The sequence below is a fragment of the Acomys russatus genome, chromosome 6 (assembly GCF_903995435.1).
Source record: "Acomys russatus chromosome 6, mAcoRus1.1, whole genome shotgun sequence".
Lineage (NCBI taxonomy): Eukaryota > Metazoa > Chordata > Mammalia > Rodentia > Muridae > Acomys > Acomys russatus.
This window is the reverse complement of record NC_067142.1, coordinates 34195191-34213258: the sequence shown is the minus strand read 5'-3', so window position 1 is coordinate 34213258 and position 18068 is coordinate 34195191. Positions and strand designations below refer to the sequence as shown.

Sequence of the window (18068 nt, the reverse complement as noted above, 5' to 3'; positions counted from 1 at the left end):
TGCAGATTTGCTTTTCTTATATTCATGCTTTCTATGGCTCTTGGTGATTAGTGTTGGCAGGACCTTCAGAATACAGGGCATGCTGTATTGCTAGACTCTCCCAGCACTCACACACTACCTAATATGGCCTTTCTAGTAGGTACCGCGGTGTGTAGGTGCTCTTTCTATCCATGCCTAAACATGGTAGTCATATGCTGCTCAATTCTTGGAAGGATAACGCAGTATGATTTGGACTTAGGAATCACATATTTTCCTCTTGCATAACATGGATACAAGTTAAGCTGTAGCGTTTTGGGTTAGCTAGAACCCTCTGTGGGTAATTTTAGAACTGGAGGTGTGGGATTCTGCAGAAAACGGTCGCGTCCTATAAAGGTCACCTCGAAAGCTCATTGGTAAAGTAGTCCAAAAGATATTTGAGTCCTCTTTTTGTATGTGAGCTCCTTTCTGAACTGGACATGCAAAGTATACCCTGTAATAGAGTGGTGTAGTTTGGCTAATTGGGTTGGGTTAATCGTAGGTACAAACTGATCTATATATTTCTATTATGTGGTGTATGTCCTAGTTGCTTTCTGTTGCCGTGACAAACACCATGACTAAAGTAGTATTGGGGAGGAAAAGGCTCATTGGCTTATATACCCTGAAAGCAGCCCATCACTGAGGGAAGGCAAGGCAAGAACTCAAACGGGCGGAGGCAGGAGCCACGGAGGACAACTGCTCACTGACTTACTTCCTCTAGCACACTCAGCTACTCTGCCCACCTGCCTTAGAGATGGCATTGCCCACAGTGGGCATTAACAATTAAGAAACGGCTCCACAAACTATAGAAATGATCCCTGAAAGTGGCTCATGCTGATAGGATTTGCTGAAGGAGGCGGAGGCAGGAGGATCACGAGTTCGAGGCCAGCCTAGGCTACACATTTTGCTCTTCGGGCTCTGGCTTCGGTTCCGGCAAGATGGCTAAACGCGCCAAGAAGGTCGGGATAGTCGGGAAATACGGGGCCCACTATGGTGCCTCCCTCCGGAAAATGGTGAAGAAAATTAAAATCAGCCAGCACGCCAAGTACACTTGCTCCTTCTGTGGCAAGACCAAGATGAAGAGACGAGCCGTTGGCATCTGGCACTGTGGTCCCTGCACAGTGGCTGGTGGGGCCTGGACCTACAATACCACTTCTGCCATCACAGTGAAGTCTGCCATCAGAAGACTCAAGGAACTGAGAAGTGCTACCGTTTGAGACGCCTAGCCTGCAATAAATGGGTTAATTTACATAAAAAAAAAAAAAGAAAGAAAGAAACGGCTCCACAGACATGCTCACGGAGCAGTCTGGTAGAGGTAGTTCTTTATGAGCTTCTCCCTTCCTAGGTGACTCGTGTTTATGTCAAGACAACAAAACTAACCAGCAGCACGATGCAACATGGACCTGTGCAGGGAACGCCATGCGTAGAACCATACAGAGAGGGTCAGTGAAGATCGCAATTGATGCTCAGTGTAGTAATATGAATTGCAAGCTGTCCCTTAGAGGGAAGAAGGACTCATAGGATGTCTAGAGGCTAGCCCGCACCTGAAGTGTCATTGAAGTGATAGCCTGTTTGGTGGAAAACTATAAAATTAAGGCCATAAATGTCCTTTTTGGGTCTCCTTCCAGACTTCTAATTCAGGCTGGCTATGAACTCGATGTTCAGGACCATGATGGCTGGACTCCTCTTCATGCTGCTGCGCACTGGGGAGTGAAAGAGGCTTGTTCCATCCTGGCAGAGGCACTCTGCGACATGGATATCCGGAACAAACTGGTTAGTGAGCCTGCACTTCTAAAAGGGCAGTGAGCTGAGGTGGCTAGGTGCCTAGCACGGGCTAACATCCCTGCTCCGTATCCCCTGGCTGCGCTAGTGGCTGAGCTGTCCTTCACCTCCTTGGCCTGCTGCTTATTATCAGTGTAAAAGTACATTTAATGACCAGATAAAATAAAACTCCACCAAGCAGGTCATCTGGTTCTAAACAAAAAGAAATGAAAAAGATAATCTGCTCTTGACTACAAAGGAACTTTGAGAGAAGTCGAGGCCCCTGTCTATGGTGAGGTATATACGGAGTCTTTTAACAGCTGAGCTTTCTGCACATAGGGCTCTGTAAGAACACTCTGTAATGGCCACGATTGTTCAGTTTTAACTAAAAGCAGTATTACCAGCCTCACTTCAAACAACTTAGAACCCTGGGACTCCTATCCCTGTGCCACTTGATTTTCTAGAATCCAGACACATGGCCTTGTCTTTCTCACATAATCCCGAATCCAGGTCTCATTCTTAGACTGCACGGACCATGTAGTTGTACTGGTGATTCCTAAAGGAAATAGCCTGCTAGTCTTCCCTCCTCTTCCTCAAAGGGAAATCATTTCTATCAGTCTTCAGTGTGGGTATGCCCCAGACTTTCTTTTGAGGTTTGAAAGAGCACTTACTACATTATCATCACAATAATATTTTAGAACAGGAATTATCCCCTAGACACCATACACCTTAGAATGGTGCAGTGATTTTTTGTCACCGCTGTTTTACAGAACTCTGTGTTTGAAGGATTTGCTGCTTCTTAAAATATCTCCTCTATGACTCATGAAGGCATCTCTACATAGACTAGACAGATTAAGAAGGCAGCTATAGGCTGGACATCTCCAAGCCAAGTCTGAAATCTGAAATATTCATAATCTCAGACTTGTAAACACTGATTTGATGCTCCAAGTAGAAAATTCCAGACCACAAAAGCACAAAATTATTTAAGGTATTATAAAAAAAAAAATCATCATTGGGCTATATGTGCATAAATAAATTTTGTGTTTATACTTAAGTCCTAGTCTCAAGATGCCTCAATACATATGTATATATGTATATGTATGCATCTATGCTAAGATCCAAAGTACTTCTAGTCCTAAGCATTTTGGATGAAGGAGATTCACTTTGAATCATAAGAATAAAAGTCAGTCAGTAGAGCTGGGTGTGGTAGTCCACACCTTTAATCCTAGTACTCAGGGAGCCAGAGGCAGGTGGATCTCTGAGTTCAAGGTCAGCCTGGTCTACAAAGCAAATCCAGGACAGCCAAGGCTACACAGAGAAACCTTGTCTCAAAAAAATAAATAAATAAGATAAATAAAAATAAAAATGAAAAACAAAACAAGAACAAAAAAGTTAGTAAGTAGATAGTGACTAGTCGCTGATGAAGTCACACGATTGATGCTTCTCTTTTCTCTCTGTCATGGCACCCTTTGTCCGGCTAGGGCCAGACACCATTTGATGTGGCTGACGAAGGTCTTGTGGAGCACTTGGAGATGCTTCAGAAGAAGCAAAATGTGGTAAGTTCGGTTGATGTTTTCAGAGCTTTCCTCACAGTTTATAGTCTATTCTGGTGTCTCAGTCACTTGCTTCAGTGTCATTTGTTCAGAGTTGAACTGGATGTATCTACATTTCACAGATGTTATCCGTTCCTTTCAGAAACCATCAACAGTATGCTTGAAAAAACCATGACCTAAAGGGCTACTTATCATAAAATAGCCTTCAGGCAGCTAAAAGTTGATTGCAGAGAAGAATGTATTTCTTTTTTTTTTTTTTCTTTAATTTTCTTGTTTGTTTCTTTCGAGATAGGGTTTGTCTCTTAGCCCTGGCTGTCCATGAACTCACTCTGTAGACCAGGCTGGCCTCAGACTCGGAGATCTGCCTGCCCCCGCCTCCCAGGTGTGCTGGGATCGGAAGTGTGTGCCACCACCACCCAACTGTATTTCTTTCTTAATGAGGTAATATACTGCAGTTGTCACGTGGTATTGGACGGTACTCGGTTAGCAGTGATTCATAGTTACTTCAGATCAATAAAATCCAGAATCCAGTCCTCTTCTCTTTCCTCCTTACCTTAAAACCTTTATTGATTCCATCTGCTTTTCTGCTTGGTGCTCTGCAGAGAAGCCACATACATGAGTAGGAACCACCCTCTGGTACCCAGGTAAAGAGTGACTAACTCAGATTTTCTGCCAGTGAGTAATTTTGACAGGGGAATAAAATTAGTGTAGGACAGGAAAAAGAAAAAAAAAACCCACTGGCTTTCCTCTGTTTTCATATAGTGCAGGGTATGGGAACTTGAGTTTAGGACAAACACAGGAAATAGAGTGGGTTTGGGTCAGAACTGTGTAGCTCAGTGATTTAACAGATCAATGTATCTAACAGGAAGAGCATTCGCCATCATGTCTGGACTGTTGATGTAGAATTCTCATTACTGTAGACTCAGAAAGCTACATACATGAAGTTCAGACAGACAACTTACGGTTCATATATTTCTTTGCTGAGTGTTCAGGATCATTTGAGTGGTAGGACAGTCCAAATGATATTTGCTATTAGCGATTAGCTTCATGCTATTAGCAGCAGCAGCCTTTCTTAGACTAGAGCTCCATTTTGTGTAGTTAAGTTTTTGTAATTGCAAACATACATGCCCTTTAACTAACATAATTGGGTTTTTGGCATAAATTATACCCCACCCCCACACACAAAACCATTTGGATTTGCCCCTAACCTCCAGGCTAGTCTGAACATGCAGTCCTTCTTCCTGAGCCCCCTAGTGACCAGTATGACAGGCTTTCACCCAGGCCCAGCTTCACCCCATGACCTTACTGTACTAAGGGGGACAGTGTTGGTCTTTGTCCTCTGCCTAACTTTGGGATCCAAGGACCTAAGTGCATTTTGTCTAGAGTATACATCTAAGTACCAGACCATTTCCCCCTAAGGGCTTATTTCCATATGGTGTCTGTCTTTGATTTCTTTAGAGTTATGGCTTCCCAGGCCCCCTTTAGTTCTTTATCTCTTAGAAGCTAGACTTTCTTTTTTCTTATTAAAGTTTGACTTAGGATTTTGAAGGGACAGTTTTCTTGATTCTCTAGCACCATGGTTTCTCTTCTGCTTTGGATAAAGATTTTCCTCTGTTACTTTCTTCCAAGGAGAAGGTTGGTGCACAGGGTGAGGATGTGTTTGTCTTTTTGTTTAATTCCACTATCCCTCTTTGTTCTTTCATCCTAGGTTTTTTTTTTTTTTTCCAGAATGATGGTACCATTTTGTCACTTCTCAATACTTTTGATTTTTCACAAATTGTCAACTTTCTCCCTTTTCTCTCTATTTTCTGAATTTCCAGCTTCGAAGTGAAAAGGAGACACGGAATAAACTCATTGAATCAGACCTGAATAGCAAGTTTCAAAGTGGGCTCTTCAAGAAGTAAGGCACAAGCTTACTTGTATGTAAGGAATGAGGTCAGCTTGATGCTGTGTGTGTGTGTGTGTGTGTGTGTGTGTGTGTGTATGCGCGCGCGCGTGAGAGTATATGTGTATTACTTGAGAATTTTTATATTAAGATAATTCTGTGATTTCAGTCAAATGAACTCTAAAGGTGGAAATATTTGTGGACAAGAGGAGATAGCGCTGACATGGGGCACTGAGGATGACTGAATGTGCTTCACAGGGAGAAACTGTATTGGCAGCACCTCTGCTAGCCTAGCCTGGCGGCTGTCAGTCCTGCCTGCTCCCTTTAGTAAACAGAGTGTTTCCTCGGCTCAGGGATTGCCTTTCTGTTTACCACTGTCTCAGTGCCTAGCAAGGTTTGTGGGGTGTAATAAAACCTGGTGAAGATTTGTTTGATGGCTTTTTAAAATATTGATCTGCTCCACTACCATCTTCTCCTTGTTGTTGATGGTGCTCTTGTCTGTGTGTTGGACAGACAGGGTCTCATTGAGCCACACTCTGAAGTCAGGAACAAACTGTAGGCTGTTGAAAAGCCAAGGGTCAAGGGAGCACACAGGTGTTAGAAGGATTTTCATGTCTTTACTGTTACTTCTACATAGAGATTTAGAGATTTGTTCCCTTTATTATACCTGACTGTCAGTGAACTTACATGGTTTACCATTTCTGAAATGCTTTCAAATTGTGCCTTTGATTTTAGCAAAGAAAAAATGCTTTATGAGGAAGAGGTCCCCAAGTCCCAAGAAACAGAGGAAGAAAACAAAGAATCCAGCAGCTCCAGCTCAGAGGAAGAGGAAGGGGAAGATGAAGTTTCCGAGTCAGAAACCGAGAAGGAGGCAGGTAAGGCCCTTCCTGTCTACTGCCTGTCGGAGCTGGGTCAGGCTTCACAGGCTTCCAGAAAGAGCTTGAGGTGTAGTTCCCAAGAGACTGGATTGCTGACGACAATATGCTTGGAAAAGCTGTGAGCTCAGTTAAAATACACCTGCCGCTCTGATGGCAGCCATCCAGTAAGGAGCACAGAGGAACCTAGTTGCCCTGCCCTTCCACCGGCAGGTCAGCCATAGACTGGATTCTAAGAAGGCAGTAGGCTGAGAGGCATGGGCCTTATCAAAACTTTGGGTTAAATATTTTCAACACAATGGTAAAAATTTGCATTTACTTATTATATGATTCTGAGTCTATAAACTGAATCCTAACTTTTTTCTTGTTTTGTGAAGCTTCCTCAGTTCCTGAGTAAGGGAATTAATGAAAGAACAAATCAGATTTACTTTTATTATTCATGTTAGTAATATATACTTCAGACTGTCTCCCTGTTGCTCATATTACCTGGTACAGGGTAAATAACCACTATTCCATACTGCTTAGGGATTGATAAAAATGTAAGGACACAGATCTGAAAAAGAAAAAAAAAAATCTATATATATTTAGCACAAATGCAAGGTCATGCTTTTTGCTTCCAGATGTTTTCAGTTCACGGTAAGGTGAAGGACTGAGGCTGTATCTCTGTTGTTTGGCTTTGCTGATAGTTTTTCTCAATCATGAGAGAAGACTGCCCGTCTTCATGTCTTAATCTGAAGCTCGTTGTCTGTTGCGGTAGGAAGTTAGAGGCCATCAGCTTTATAGGGAAGGCAGGCATCAGTTCAGTTTTCAGTAAAGGGGAATTTGACTTTATATTCATGGAGCCTTGGATTTCCATTATTTTATTTTATTTTATTTTATTATTTTTATGTGTATGGGTGTTTTGAATGCATGTCTGTGCACCACGTGCATGCAGTACCCATGGAGGCCAAAAGACAGCATCAGATCCCCAGGAACTGGAGTTGTAGATGGTTGTGAGTGCAATATGGGAGCTGGAAATGGAACCCAGATTCTCTGCAAGAGCAACCAGTGTTCTTGACTACTTATCCATCTCTGTAGCCTCTTAAAATTAAAAAAAAATTTTTCTATTATTAATCATTTGTAGCTATTCTGGAAAAGCATATATTACATCCATCAAAAGTTAAAAATGTCTATATCTTGTTATTTGTATTATTTACTGAGTACCCTCAGTCTAGCCTTCACACAGTATCTGGAATTCATATTTGGGCTTGCTCTATACTACATTTTATTTGTTAGCCACTATGATATTAGGAAAATTAGGAAGCTACCAAAACTGCTGATATTGCTTCGTGACTTATCCTCCTGCCTCAGGTCTCACTCCTTACAGACTATCCTGGTTTGGGTTACTCCCATGCTGAACCCCATGACCAAAGCAAGCTGGGGAGGAAATGGTTTATTTGGCTTATGTTTCCACCTCCATAATCCATCACTGAAGTTAGTCAGCACAGGAACTCAAACAGGGTGAGAACCTGGAGGCATGGCCTGATGCAGAGGCCGTGGAGGGTGCTACTTACTGGCCTGCTCTTCCTCAGCCTGCTTTCTTATAGAACTCAGGACTAGGAGATGGTTCCTCACAATAGGCTGGGTCCTCCCGCTAACCACTAATTTAAAAAATGCACAACAGGCTTTCACAAGGGGCATTTTCTTTTTCTTTTCCTCGAAACAAGGTTTCTCTGTGTAGCCCTGGCTATCCCAGAATTCACTCTGTTGACCAGGCTGGCCTCGAACTCACAGAGATAGCCTACCTCTGCCTCCGAAGTACTAGGATTAAATATGTGTACTACCACTGCCTGGCTGGAGATACTTTCTTGGTTGACGTTCCTTCCTTTCAGATGACTTTAGTTTGCATCAAGTTTAACATAAACTATCCAGCACACAGGCATATCCATATGCTATTGGAATAAAATATTGACAGGACACTTATGATCAAAGTATATTTCTGTTCAGAAATCTTCTGTGACCAGCCCCCCTCATTCTATCTTTGTCTGCAGAGTAAGTCCCGAACCCTGTGACCTAGCCTTCAAGGTCTCTGATAGTCTAGCTCCTACAGATGTTCCCAGTGCTCTACATAGGCAAGGACACACTGTAGCTAAATTGGATTGCTTGATTTTTCTCAAATATTACCTCAACATTCTTGGCTTTGAATGTTTAATTTTGCCTTCAAATTCATTTCAAAGCATCAGACATACTTGTTGGGCAAGTTCTTTTAGAAAGTGTAGGATCTAGAAGAGTGAAGTGTTTTTTTTCTGATATGGAAAATTAAAACAATTGGAGCCTGAATTAATTATCTTTCATATTGCAGTGACAAGTACCTGAGATGAACTGTTTAAGGGGGTGGGTATTGATTTTGGCTCATGTTTCAGAATCAGCTGGCTCTGTGTTTCAGGACTGTGGTTGAGCAGACTGTGGTATGGGATGGATGTAGTAGAGCCAAGCTGCACATATCATAGCAGGTGGGGAGTGGAGAGACAGAAGAGGGCCAGAAACAAGATAGTCACAGTGACTTGCTCACCTCCTACCATCTCCTAAAGATGCCTCCAGATTATGAGTCTGTCAGTGCATATCCATCAGTGCAGTCAGAGCTCTTATGATCCAGTCGCCTCTCTTAGGGGCTGCGTCTTCAACACTTGAGCCTAAACCTGTCAACTCGATGGGATCTACAGGCACTTTATAGACACATTTCTGGTCATGTCTGTGAAAGATTTTCCAGGTTAGATTATAATTGAGATGGGAAGAGGCACCATAAATTTGGGTGACATTGTTCTGTATGTAGGATTCCCAGACTACATAAAAAAAGAAAAGGATTTGACTGTGGCCGTGATGTGGCTGGCTACTTCTGCTCCTGAAACTATACCTTTTCTTCCCGTGATGGACTGTGCATGCTACAACGCCTTCCTTAAGTTGCTTTTGTCAGATCTTTTGTTCTTTCTGAGGCAAGTACCTAGTAGTATTCTGTATTTTCCTACTCTGTCTTTTTTTTTTAACTCCATTTCTATCTCTATAGCACAATGCATTATTTCTGATCTAGTCATTACCAGCTTTTCTGAGAACACTGACTTTATTACTGTACTCCAGGTTTCAGCATATGACTGTTGGCTCTGTTTTTTAACAATTAAACTTTATTATACAACCCAACTAGCTTACACAAGAAGGAAGAAAGGTTAAAGGGAAAAAAAAGTAAACCTTCCGGTATCCGTTCCATGGGACCGGTCCCTAGGTGTCTCTGGTCTGCGCGCTGGTCCTGCCTTTTTGCTGATCCTTTTTCAGATACACGCGTGCTCAAGCCTGGTCTGAACCTGCTGCTGCTCTGTCCTCTCTGCCTGCCTGTATCACGTGCAAAGGGTGGTCTCCTCCCATTGAGGGTCAATTAGAAACACAATAGTCCAGGTGGAGTCCCCAGGTCCGCTTCCTGAATTCCAGGCCCAGGATGGCTCCACCCAGTCTATCTCAAGGTTAATCTCAGGGAGTGTCCATGGTGTGTCCACGGGCAAAGCCCGCCAAGACTGCTTCCACCTGTGACAAAGCTAACAGTCCTTCTCATATATGACACCTACTCATGTTCACTAAATGATGGTGTTGACTGTAACTGTAGGGGCATAGAAAGCATTACAGGGATCAAATACATGCCGTGTGAGGGAGGTAAATGCGGTTTGTATTCACTAGGAGGTAAGATTATGACTCATTCCAAAAATTATAATACAACTTTATATCTCTATACTGCTTTTTAACTTTGCAATACACTTAAACAATTTCATTTAATCCCCATGACCATACTTCGGGGGGCATAAATCATTATCACTCCTGTTTTAGAATGAGATGTCAACATTTTACAGTCTTAGGTGAAGGCTAACCACACATATAAACATAATAATTTATTTTAAAAACTGTAGAAAAGTATAGGGTTCCCAAAGATCGTAGCAAAGGGAAATATAAGAAAGAACCATGGTGGTGCACGCCTTTAATCCCAGCACTAGGGAGGCAGAGGCAGGCGGATCGCTGTGAGTTCGAGGCCAGCCTGGTCTACAAAGTGAGTCCAGGACAGCCAAGGCTACACAGAGAGACCCTGTCTCAAAAAACCAAAAGAAAGAAAGAAAGAAAGAACCTCAGGGCATTCTCTCTTTCGAAATTGAGGTGATGCTAATGAAGGAAACAGAGACATATAACCAAGAGGTTGAGGAGAACCAGGACATGTATTTCTGCCTCAGAGAAGCCAGCAGTGGTGAGCAGTAATGAGAGGGGCACAGGGTGATGATCCAACAATTAGGAAATCACAGTAATCCTAGAGAGCAGTTTCAGTAGCCGGGTGTGGGCAGAAGCCAGATGGTTCTAGCAGACTCCCCTACTCATGTCTGTGGTTCTTTGTCAACTGAAATTTTACTCAAGTCTCAGAGCTCCACTCAGATCAACTTCTGTCACCTTGCCATGTAGATACACACCCCCACCCCACCGTTGACTTTAGTACCTATTTGTTTGAAGCTCTTTTGTATTAGTTTTCTCATGCTACTTAATATATGAAGTAGTTCTGTTTTTTGTTTGTTTATCATCCCTTCTGATGTCCCCATGGACAAGCTTTGGATGCATTTGAACATTCTTATGTGTCTTCTCTATCTTTCTGTATGCCATATGGCCTTCTCTGTGTGGGTGTTCATGAAATATGCTGGGAGGATGCACTGAGTCTTTCCTCATATTGCTTATTACATGACTGGACATTGAACAAATATCTATTGAATGCATCTTCCCATTTTTAAGTATTCACAGATAAAAATTAGTTTTCATGTATCTTAATAGTTAATATTATATTTAAAGTATAAATTGTATTTTGAGGAGAATATAAGCATTTTTATTATAAATTTTACTTTTTCTTTTCTTTTTTTTAATCTGGCTTAAATACTTTTTATATCAATTCCCTATTGCTTAATAATAAACCATCTCCAAACTTAATGTCTTAAAACAGTAACTCTTGAACTAGGGTGTGGCTCAGTTGGCAGAGTGCTTGCCTAGCTTATACAAGGCCCTGAGTTAGATCACCAGCACCACATAAAAGCTGGCCTGCTGACACACACCTGTAATTCTAGCCATTGGAAGGTAAAAGCAGAAGAATCAGGAGTTCAAGGTCACCCTCAACCACATAGCCAGTTTGATGTGAAACTGAGCTCCATAATACTCTGTCTCAGGGGGGAAAACAAAGACTCCTTATGTGAACTATTCTATGGCTTGGTGATTGGGAAGGGCTCTGCTGGATAGCTTGTCTCGCTCTTGGTGATGGTGTGCTTATTCATGTTTGTGCCTTCAACTAGTAAAGCGTATGGAGGGAGAGTTGGTCTTAGATGACATTGCTCATGTTTCTGGTAGTTGGCTGTGCTGTCCAAGGGCAAGTGATCTCCTCTCATCAAGCAGGCCTGCCCTATTTCTTCATGTGGCAGCTGGATTCTGGAATTAGTTACAGAGGGCAAAGCTGAGTGTCTCAATTGCTGATGTTTCAGAGGCCATTGCTTAGTCACTTGGCAAGTCCAGAGCTGGTGTGAAGAAGACACTACATGAAACTATGGTTCAGGGAGGCATGCTGCACCAGAAGCCAGGACTGTAACAATCGATTTCATTTTAATAAGGCTTAGATATATTTAGTACTTAAAGAATGCCTTGATCATTATAATAACTACCAAATAATAGCATTAAAACATAAAGAAGTTTACTATAGCCAATGAGCTCTGAAGTTTTAAAATGCTATTTCTAATCTTCATAAAAATTCTATTAAGGTGAAGATTAAAATCTCTGACTAACTAGAAAATAGAGGTTTAAACATGACCTGTAACTAAGTATCACACAGTTAGATGTAGCTTATAATTACCACAGGATCATGTAGTTTACTCTGGATCTGTTTTCAGAGTATAAACATCAGAATCACAGCCACTAGGTACAGACGCTGTGTTAGTTATTAATTGATATATGGCGAGATTGATGACCCTGCTGGGTTGGACCACTCCTAGTGTTCTGAGTCCATTTACTAAAGTTCTGCAACTTAATCAACAACATTTTCTGAGGTCCCTTCTACTCTTAGGCCCTATTGTAACACAAGAATTACTCACTACTCAAATTAGGCTAGTCAGTTACTAACCAGCGGATGTGTGAGTGTGATCACTGAGATGATATTCCTCCTCCACCTGTCCATCAGTCTGTCTTTCAGCTTTCTCTGGAGCTTTTTGGGGAACCCCAACTGTAGCAGCTTTCTTATTCTCTTCCTCAGAGGCTCCGCCCTTCTTTAAAATCTATAGTACCTGCTGATCTGAATCAACTATATGATCTTGTGTTTTCATTAAAATGTGTCTTTTTTTTTTTTTTAAACATAATTACCTAGATAGTAAAGTCTATCTTATACATTTTCTGTTTTAATTTCCTGGTCAGCTTCTTCACAAAACTGAACAGATTTTTTTGTATAGTGATGAATTTTAGAGACAGTTTTTATTGGAAGTAGTATTCTACCAAGATAAGGATAGCCTTGCTTTTTTTTTTTTTTTTTTTTTTTCTCTCTACTCTCAGTTGCTAGAGTTTGTCCTGGTGTGAGTCCAGACGTTCATTCCATGGTCCCAATAACCTGTTTTGATAATGGCAAAGCTCTTTTTCTTAGTAGAAAAGGATTTATACACACTAAGATTTTTATATTTATACTTGTTGCTTTTCTTGTCTTAAATAACAGATAAAAAGCCAGAAGCTGCTGTCAACCATTCCAACTCTGAAAGCAGGAGTCGTGTCATGGAGCAGATCCCAGCCCCGGCTCAGAGCACCTTCACTGCCTCTTCTGCCAGGAGAGTGAGTACTTGGGGGTTGATCTGAGGTCAGAGTTTACTCTACCGCAGTAGCACACTCAAAGGCCTCAACGACGCATTCTTGCAAAACAGTCAGAGTACCTGCTTGCCTGTGTTAAGCTCTTACACCAGAATACCATAAACGGTGATTTAAAACTGTGCTCCCAGTTCCGAGGGCTGGAGAGTTCCCGGAACAATATGCTAGCCAGTTTAGTTCCTCATAAGGGCTGTCTTCCTGGCTTAATGATGCCCACTTCTTGTATCTTAGCGTGTAGAGAGGGCACTGGTGTTCCTTGGTGAGAAGGGCAGCAGCCCTACCCTAGTGGCCTCATTATACTTTTGTCCCTTCCTCAGAGGCCCAGTCTCCTGATGCAGTTGTGATGGTTAAGGCTTCAGTGTGAATTTTGGAGGGACATAAAAATTCTGTCCATAACATTGGCCCCCCACGTCCTTGGGAAAACAATACCAAACAAATATGGCTATAAATGTGTACAGCAACAGGATGAGAGTACTCTGAGACCAAAAAGATCCTGTGTTTCACCTGTTTTCTTCATATTGAAATTGAAGATAACCGAACCCCTACCAAGACCTAGCTGACGAACATGATACTCTCCACCGTTGAGTGGAGAGTGAGATCTGACTCTCACATGAACTCTGGTGCCCCTTTTCTGACCATGTCCCCTGGATGGGGAGACCTGGTGGCACTCAGAGGAAGGATAGCTAGTTACCAAGAAGAGACTTGATATTCTGAGAGCATATATAGGGGGAGGAGGTCTCCCTCAGTCACAGACATAGGGGAGGGGAGAAGGGGAGAAATGGGAGGGAGGGAAGAATGGGAGGAAACAGGGGAAGGGCTAACAATCAAGATGTAATATGAATAAATTAATAATAAATTAATAATAAAAAAAAAGAAAATGAAGATAACTGTATACAAAGTAGACTGGATGGGAAGACACGTAGCATCCAGAATTGTTTCGATGACAATTGTCTTTTTTACTTCTCATGAACACTTCTCATGTTGCCCTATATGATGGGCAAGAGTGGGAGAAGAAGGACTTGTCTAAATGGCAGACGCTCCTGCGACAATTTTATGTAGGCCTACGATTCTGGCAGAGTCAGAGTTGGTTTGAGGCATTTGGAATGGGCAGTTAGGAAAAACTCTCTGGCCTTAGAGGGTTTTTTGTTTTGTTTTGTTTTTTTGAGACAAGGTTTCTCTGTGCAGCCTTGACAGTCCTAAAACTCACTCTGTAGACCAGGCTGGCCTTAAACTCAGAGATTCAGCTGCCTCTGCCTAAAGACGTGCATTGCCACTGCCGACGCCTTAGAAGTTTAACTGGCCACCTTAGTGGAAATGAAGCAAAGCCCAGCCAGACCTTATTTATTTTTAGAAGCATCATTGTGAGTCATTAGTCAGGCGTAGACAGTGCCGTTCTTGCTCACTATCCAGCTGTTTGCTTACACTTCAGATGCTGGCACTACTGTACTTCCTACTTTTTTTGTTTGTTTGTTTGTTTGTTTTGTTTTTTTGTTTTTCGAGACAGGGTTTCTCTGCGTAGCCTTGGCCATCCTGGACTCACTTTGTAGACCAGGCTGGCCTCGAACTCACAGCGATCCGCCTGCCTCTGCCTCCCGAGTGCTGGGATTAAAGGCGTGCGCCACCACGCCCGGCTTACTTGCTACTTTTTATAAAAGAACAATATCAACTTAAATACAATACATGCACAGAAAGAATAATTATTCTTTTTATATTACTTAATACAGTAAATTATTACAGTAGCAGTTTTCTTTAACCAGCTAGTTTCCCAATGACTGACACAGAAAGAAGCTCTATGCTGGGCAGATTCTGAGCTATTCTAATCCTAGTACCTTTAAAACCCACACAAGAGCCAATCAATTGCCAATCCGATGGCTCCCAGGGTGGCTTCTGCTCCCTCAGTATGTCCTCACAGTCGCATGCACCTCGCCATCCTGCATCATGGCAGCCCTTTCTCTCTGGCTTCCTGTTCTCCTGCTGCATCTTCGCAGCTCCTCTCTGTTCTCAAACCCAAGCCTGTGCACCTAAACTCTGATTCCTTCTCCTCTACCCAGTCGTAGGCTTCACCATCTTTATTTAGCCAATCAGAGATAATTGTGGAACATGCCTTATAATCATATGGTTATAGGAGATAGCTCAGCATTCCTAACAATGCACATTGCAGGGCGGCAACCAGATCTCAAGGCACTGAAATGAGGGTTTGAAAACAAAATTGGACCTTCCTCCAACACACATGTACTTCTGCTATTTTGCTAAAATAGTTCTGGGAAAGGAGGAAGGATTCCCATTAGAATCATGATGGCTTGTAAAAAGGAAGAGACTCAAAAATGTGTATATCCAGATGATTGATGACAAGATCCCTAGACCCTAGGAAAGGGACTGATTCCTTGATTCCTGGCATCTGAAAGACCAGTTATACCCTAAAGACCCTAGCCTGGTTTCTGGCTAGCCTATGATGTTTCCCTGCCTTATCCGTTTTTGTTTTTGCAGTATTTGGGATTGAACCTGGTATGTGTATGTCTTGTATGTGCTAAGCAAGCACCATATCTCCAGCCAGTTTCCCTGCATTGGCCATGAAGTTTTTTGGTTTTTGTGGGGTTTTTTGTTGTTTTGTTGGTTTTTTTTGTTGTTTTTTGTGTTTTGATGCTGATGCTAGAACTTAGGGTCTTGAACATGCTAGACAAACATAGTACCACTGAGCTGCATCTTGCTGGAAACTTTCTTTTCCTTTTCTGTGGTTTTGAGACGGGGTTATGTGGCCATCGGCCATGCTGGCCTCAAGCTTACTATGTAGCTGAGTCTGTCCATGATGTACGTACTTTCACCTTCTAAAGCTGAAGCTATAGGCATGTGTCACCATGCCAAACTGAAGCTTCCTTTTTGATACTAGAAATCCTTTTTTTTTTTTTTTTTTTTTTTTTTTTTTTTTTTAGTTTTTTGAGACAGAGCTTCTCTGTGCAATAGCCCTGACTGTCCTGGACTTGCTTTGTAGACCAGGCTGGCCTTGAACTCAGAGATCTACCTGCCTCTGCCTCCCGAGTGCTGGGATTAAAGGCCTGCACCACCTCACCTGGCTGATACTAGAAATCCTTAATGAAATTGTGGCAATGGTGAGCTTCTACTCTCTTTGAAAGGTGTTCTATCTAGGCAGAGTAAGAAAGATGGCGCTCTTCTCAGCCCTAAGCACTTTACCTTTTATATTTTCTTGTTCAATAAAACTGTCAAATTCTTTGAAATTGCTGCTTAATATCAAATAATTAGAATTTTGTGGAATTGCCATTAGTATTAACTTAAAATTAACTCACACATGAGAGACCTTGAAACACTCAGCCCTAAGTGATATTGTTTCCCTCACATCCCCCTCCCCACCCCCCAGGACTCAGGGAACGTTGTGGAAGAGGAGGCAGAAAGAGTGTAAGGAGCCAGCAGGGAAGGAGTGGAGGGCACCAAGGGCACAAGGCTCTTTTAAATCTATATCATGAAAGCTCATATGAACTCACAGAGACCAAGGCAGCATGCACAGGGCTTACACTGGTCTGAACCAGGTCTATTGGGAATATATGCCAGTTTAGTGTTTTTATGGGGCCCCTGAGTGTGCAAACTAGTGGGTCTCTGTTTCCTGCACCTACTCTTGGGTCTTCTCCTTGTGTTCGTGTTGTCCAATCCTGATATGTTAGTTTTGTTTTATTATATTATACTTTATTATTATCCCTTAGGAGATTATTTGTTTACTAATGAGATAAAAAGGGAGGGATCCAGAAGGCAGGGAGGTCAAGAGGAGCTTTGAGTATAGATGAAAGGGAAACTGTAATCATGTTATATTATGTAAAGAAAAAGTCTGTTTTCAATAAGAGGAAACAATTAGCTCATCATGTGAAAGAGCGCTGCCTTCGTATATATTTATGCATTAGCTCATCCTGTTTTTTCTGACTGTATTAGAGGGAAGAATTGAGCTCATTACCAGAGTTTTATAGATAAAGCACATTGAGACATAAAGAAGAAAAGTAGTTTATTTTCAGGTACCCAGAAGTCAAGAGAAAATGAATCACTGACCAGAATGCAGTTTCCTGGTGCTCAGGGACTGCTGGGTCACAAGGACATCAAAAGTCTTCCTTTCTCAGAGCAGGTCTGTGGGCAGCAGCACTAAGAATTGAAGTTCACTGCTGGCTTCTGAAGAAGCGCAGCTAGCACCGGCCAAGTGAGTGGGCACAGGGCCGCAAGCCTGCCAGGGGCTTGTTCTAGTGCATCCCAGGCTGCTCCGCCGAGCTTCCTCAGGTGGGGAAAAGCAAGCAGGGCAATGCAGAATAGATTCCCAGCACTGTTTTCCCTTCCTTTTTCTTCCCTGATAGTTGTCCAGTCTTTTCAACAAGACAGAAGAGCCCAAGGACGAATCTCCTTCTTCGTGGAGACTGGGACTCAGGAAAACTGGCAGTCACAATATGCTGAGTGAAGTGGCCAATTCCAGGGACGCCGTTAGGGACCGAGGTTCTTCCATCTACCGTTCCTCATCAAGCCCTCGGATCTCTGCTTTGCTGGATGGCAAGGATAAGGTGCACTGGGGGAGGGGAGGGTGCATGCAGGGCATTCCAGGGCAGTGTTCTCTGAAAACCAGTGGTGACTACAGATGGAAGTTTTTGCTAGTCACTGAGTAGACTATGAAGTCACTGAGTACAGACTATGAAGATGTTTTTGAAATGGAGAACAAAAGTAATTCCTCCTTACAAAAGGATGAGGGGCTTTTGGTATAAGGCATTTGGTGTCTTTAAAAATGAATTGGCCATGAGCCCGGCGTGGTGGCGCACGCCTTTAATCCCAGCACTCGGGAGGCAGAGGCAGGCGGATCACTGTGAGTTTGAGGCTAGCCTGGTCTACAAAGTGAGTACAGGATGGCCAAGGCTACACAGAGAAACCCCTATCTCGAAAAACCAAAAAAAAAAAAAAAAAAAAAAAAAAAATGAGTTGGCAAAAAAAAAAAAAGAAATCCTTAAACACAGCTTTTCCTGGGGGCTAGAGAGATGGCTCAGCAGTTAAGAGCAGTTAAGAGCACTGTCTGCTTTTCCAGAGGTCCTAAGTTCAATTCCCAGCAACCACAAGGTCTATATT

The 18068-nt window shown here is 42.4% G+C and overlaps 2 protein-coding genes across 3 annotated transcripts in view; both read left to right on the top strand.

Moving 5' to 3' along the window:
* Ppp1r12b (protein phosphatase 1 regulatory subunit 12B) overlaps positions 1–18068 on the top strand; it is a 202791-nt gene that overhangs the window by 63898 nt on the left and 120825 nt on the right. For both annotated transcript variants that reach the window (XM_051147459.1, XM_051147458.1), the window contains exons 5-10: positions 1644–1788; positions 3258–3332; positions 5150–5229; positions 5950–6089; positions 12823–12935; positions 17315–17515. In XM_051147459.1, the coding sequence (XP_051003416.1) occupies positions 1644–1788; positions 3258–3332; positions 5150–5229; positions 5950–6089; positions 12823–12935; positions 17315–17515 (754 nt within the window). The remainder of the gene's footprint in view (positions 1–1643; positions 1789–3257; positions 3333–5149; positions 5230–5949; positions 6090–12822; positions 12936–17314; positions 17516–18068) is intronic.
* LOC127190884 (60S ribosomal protein L37a-like) lies at positions 954–1232 on the top strand. Its single transcript, XM_051148177.1, has one exon. The coding sequence runs from the start codon at positions 954–956 to the stop codon at positions 1230–1232; it is 279 nt and encodes a 92-aa protein (XP_051004134.1).

What these genes read in the sequence shown, in the direction of transcription:
- LOC127190884 (XM_051148177.1), top strand. Translation starts at nt 954, where the DNA reads ATGGCTAAACGCGCCAAGAAGGTCGGGATAGTCGGGAAATACGGGGCC.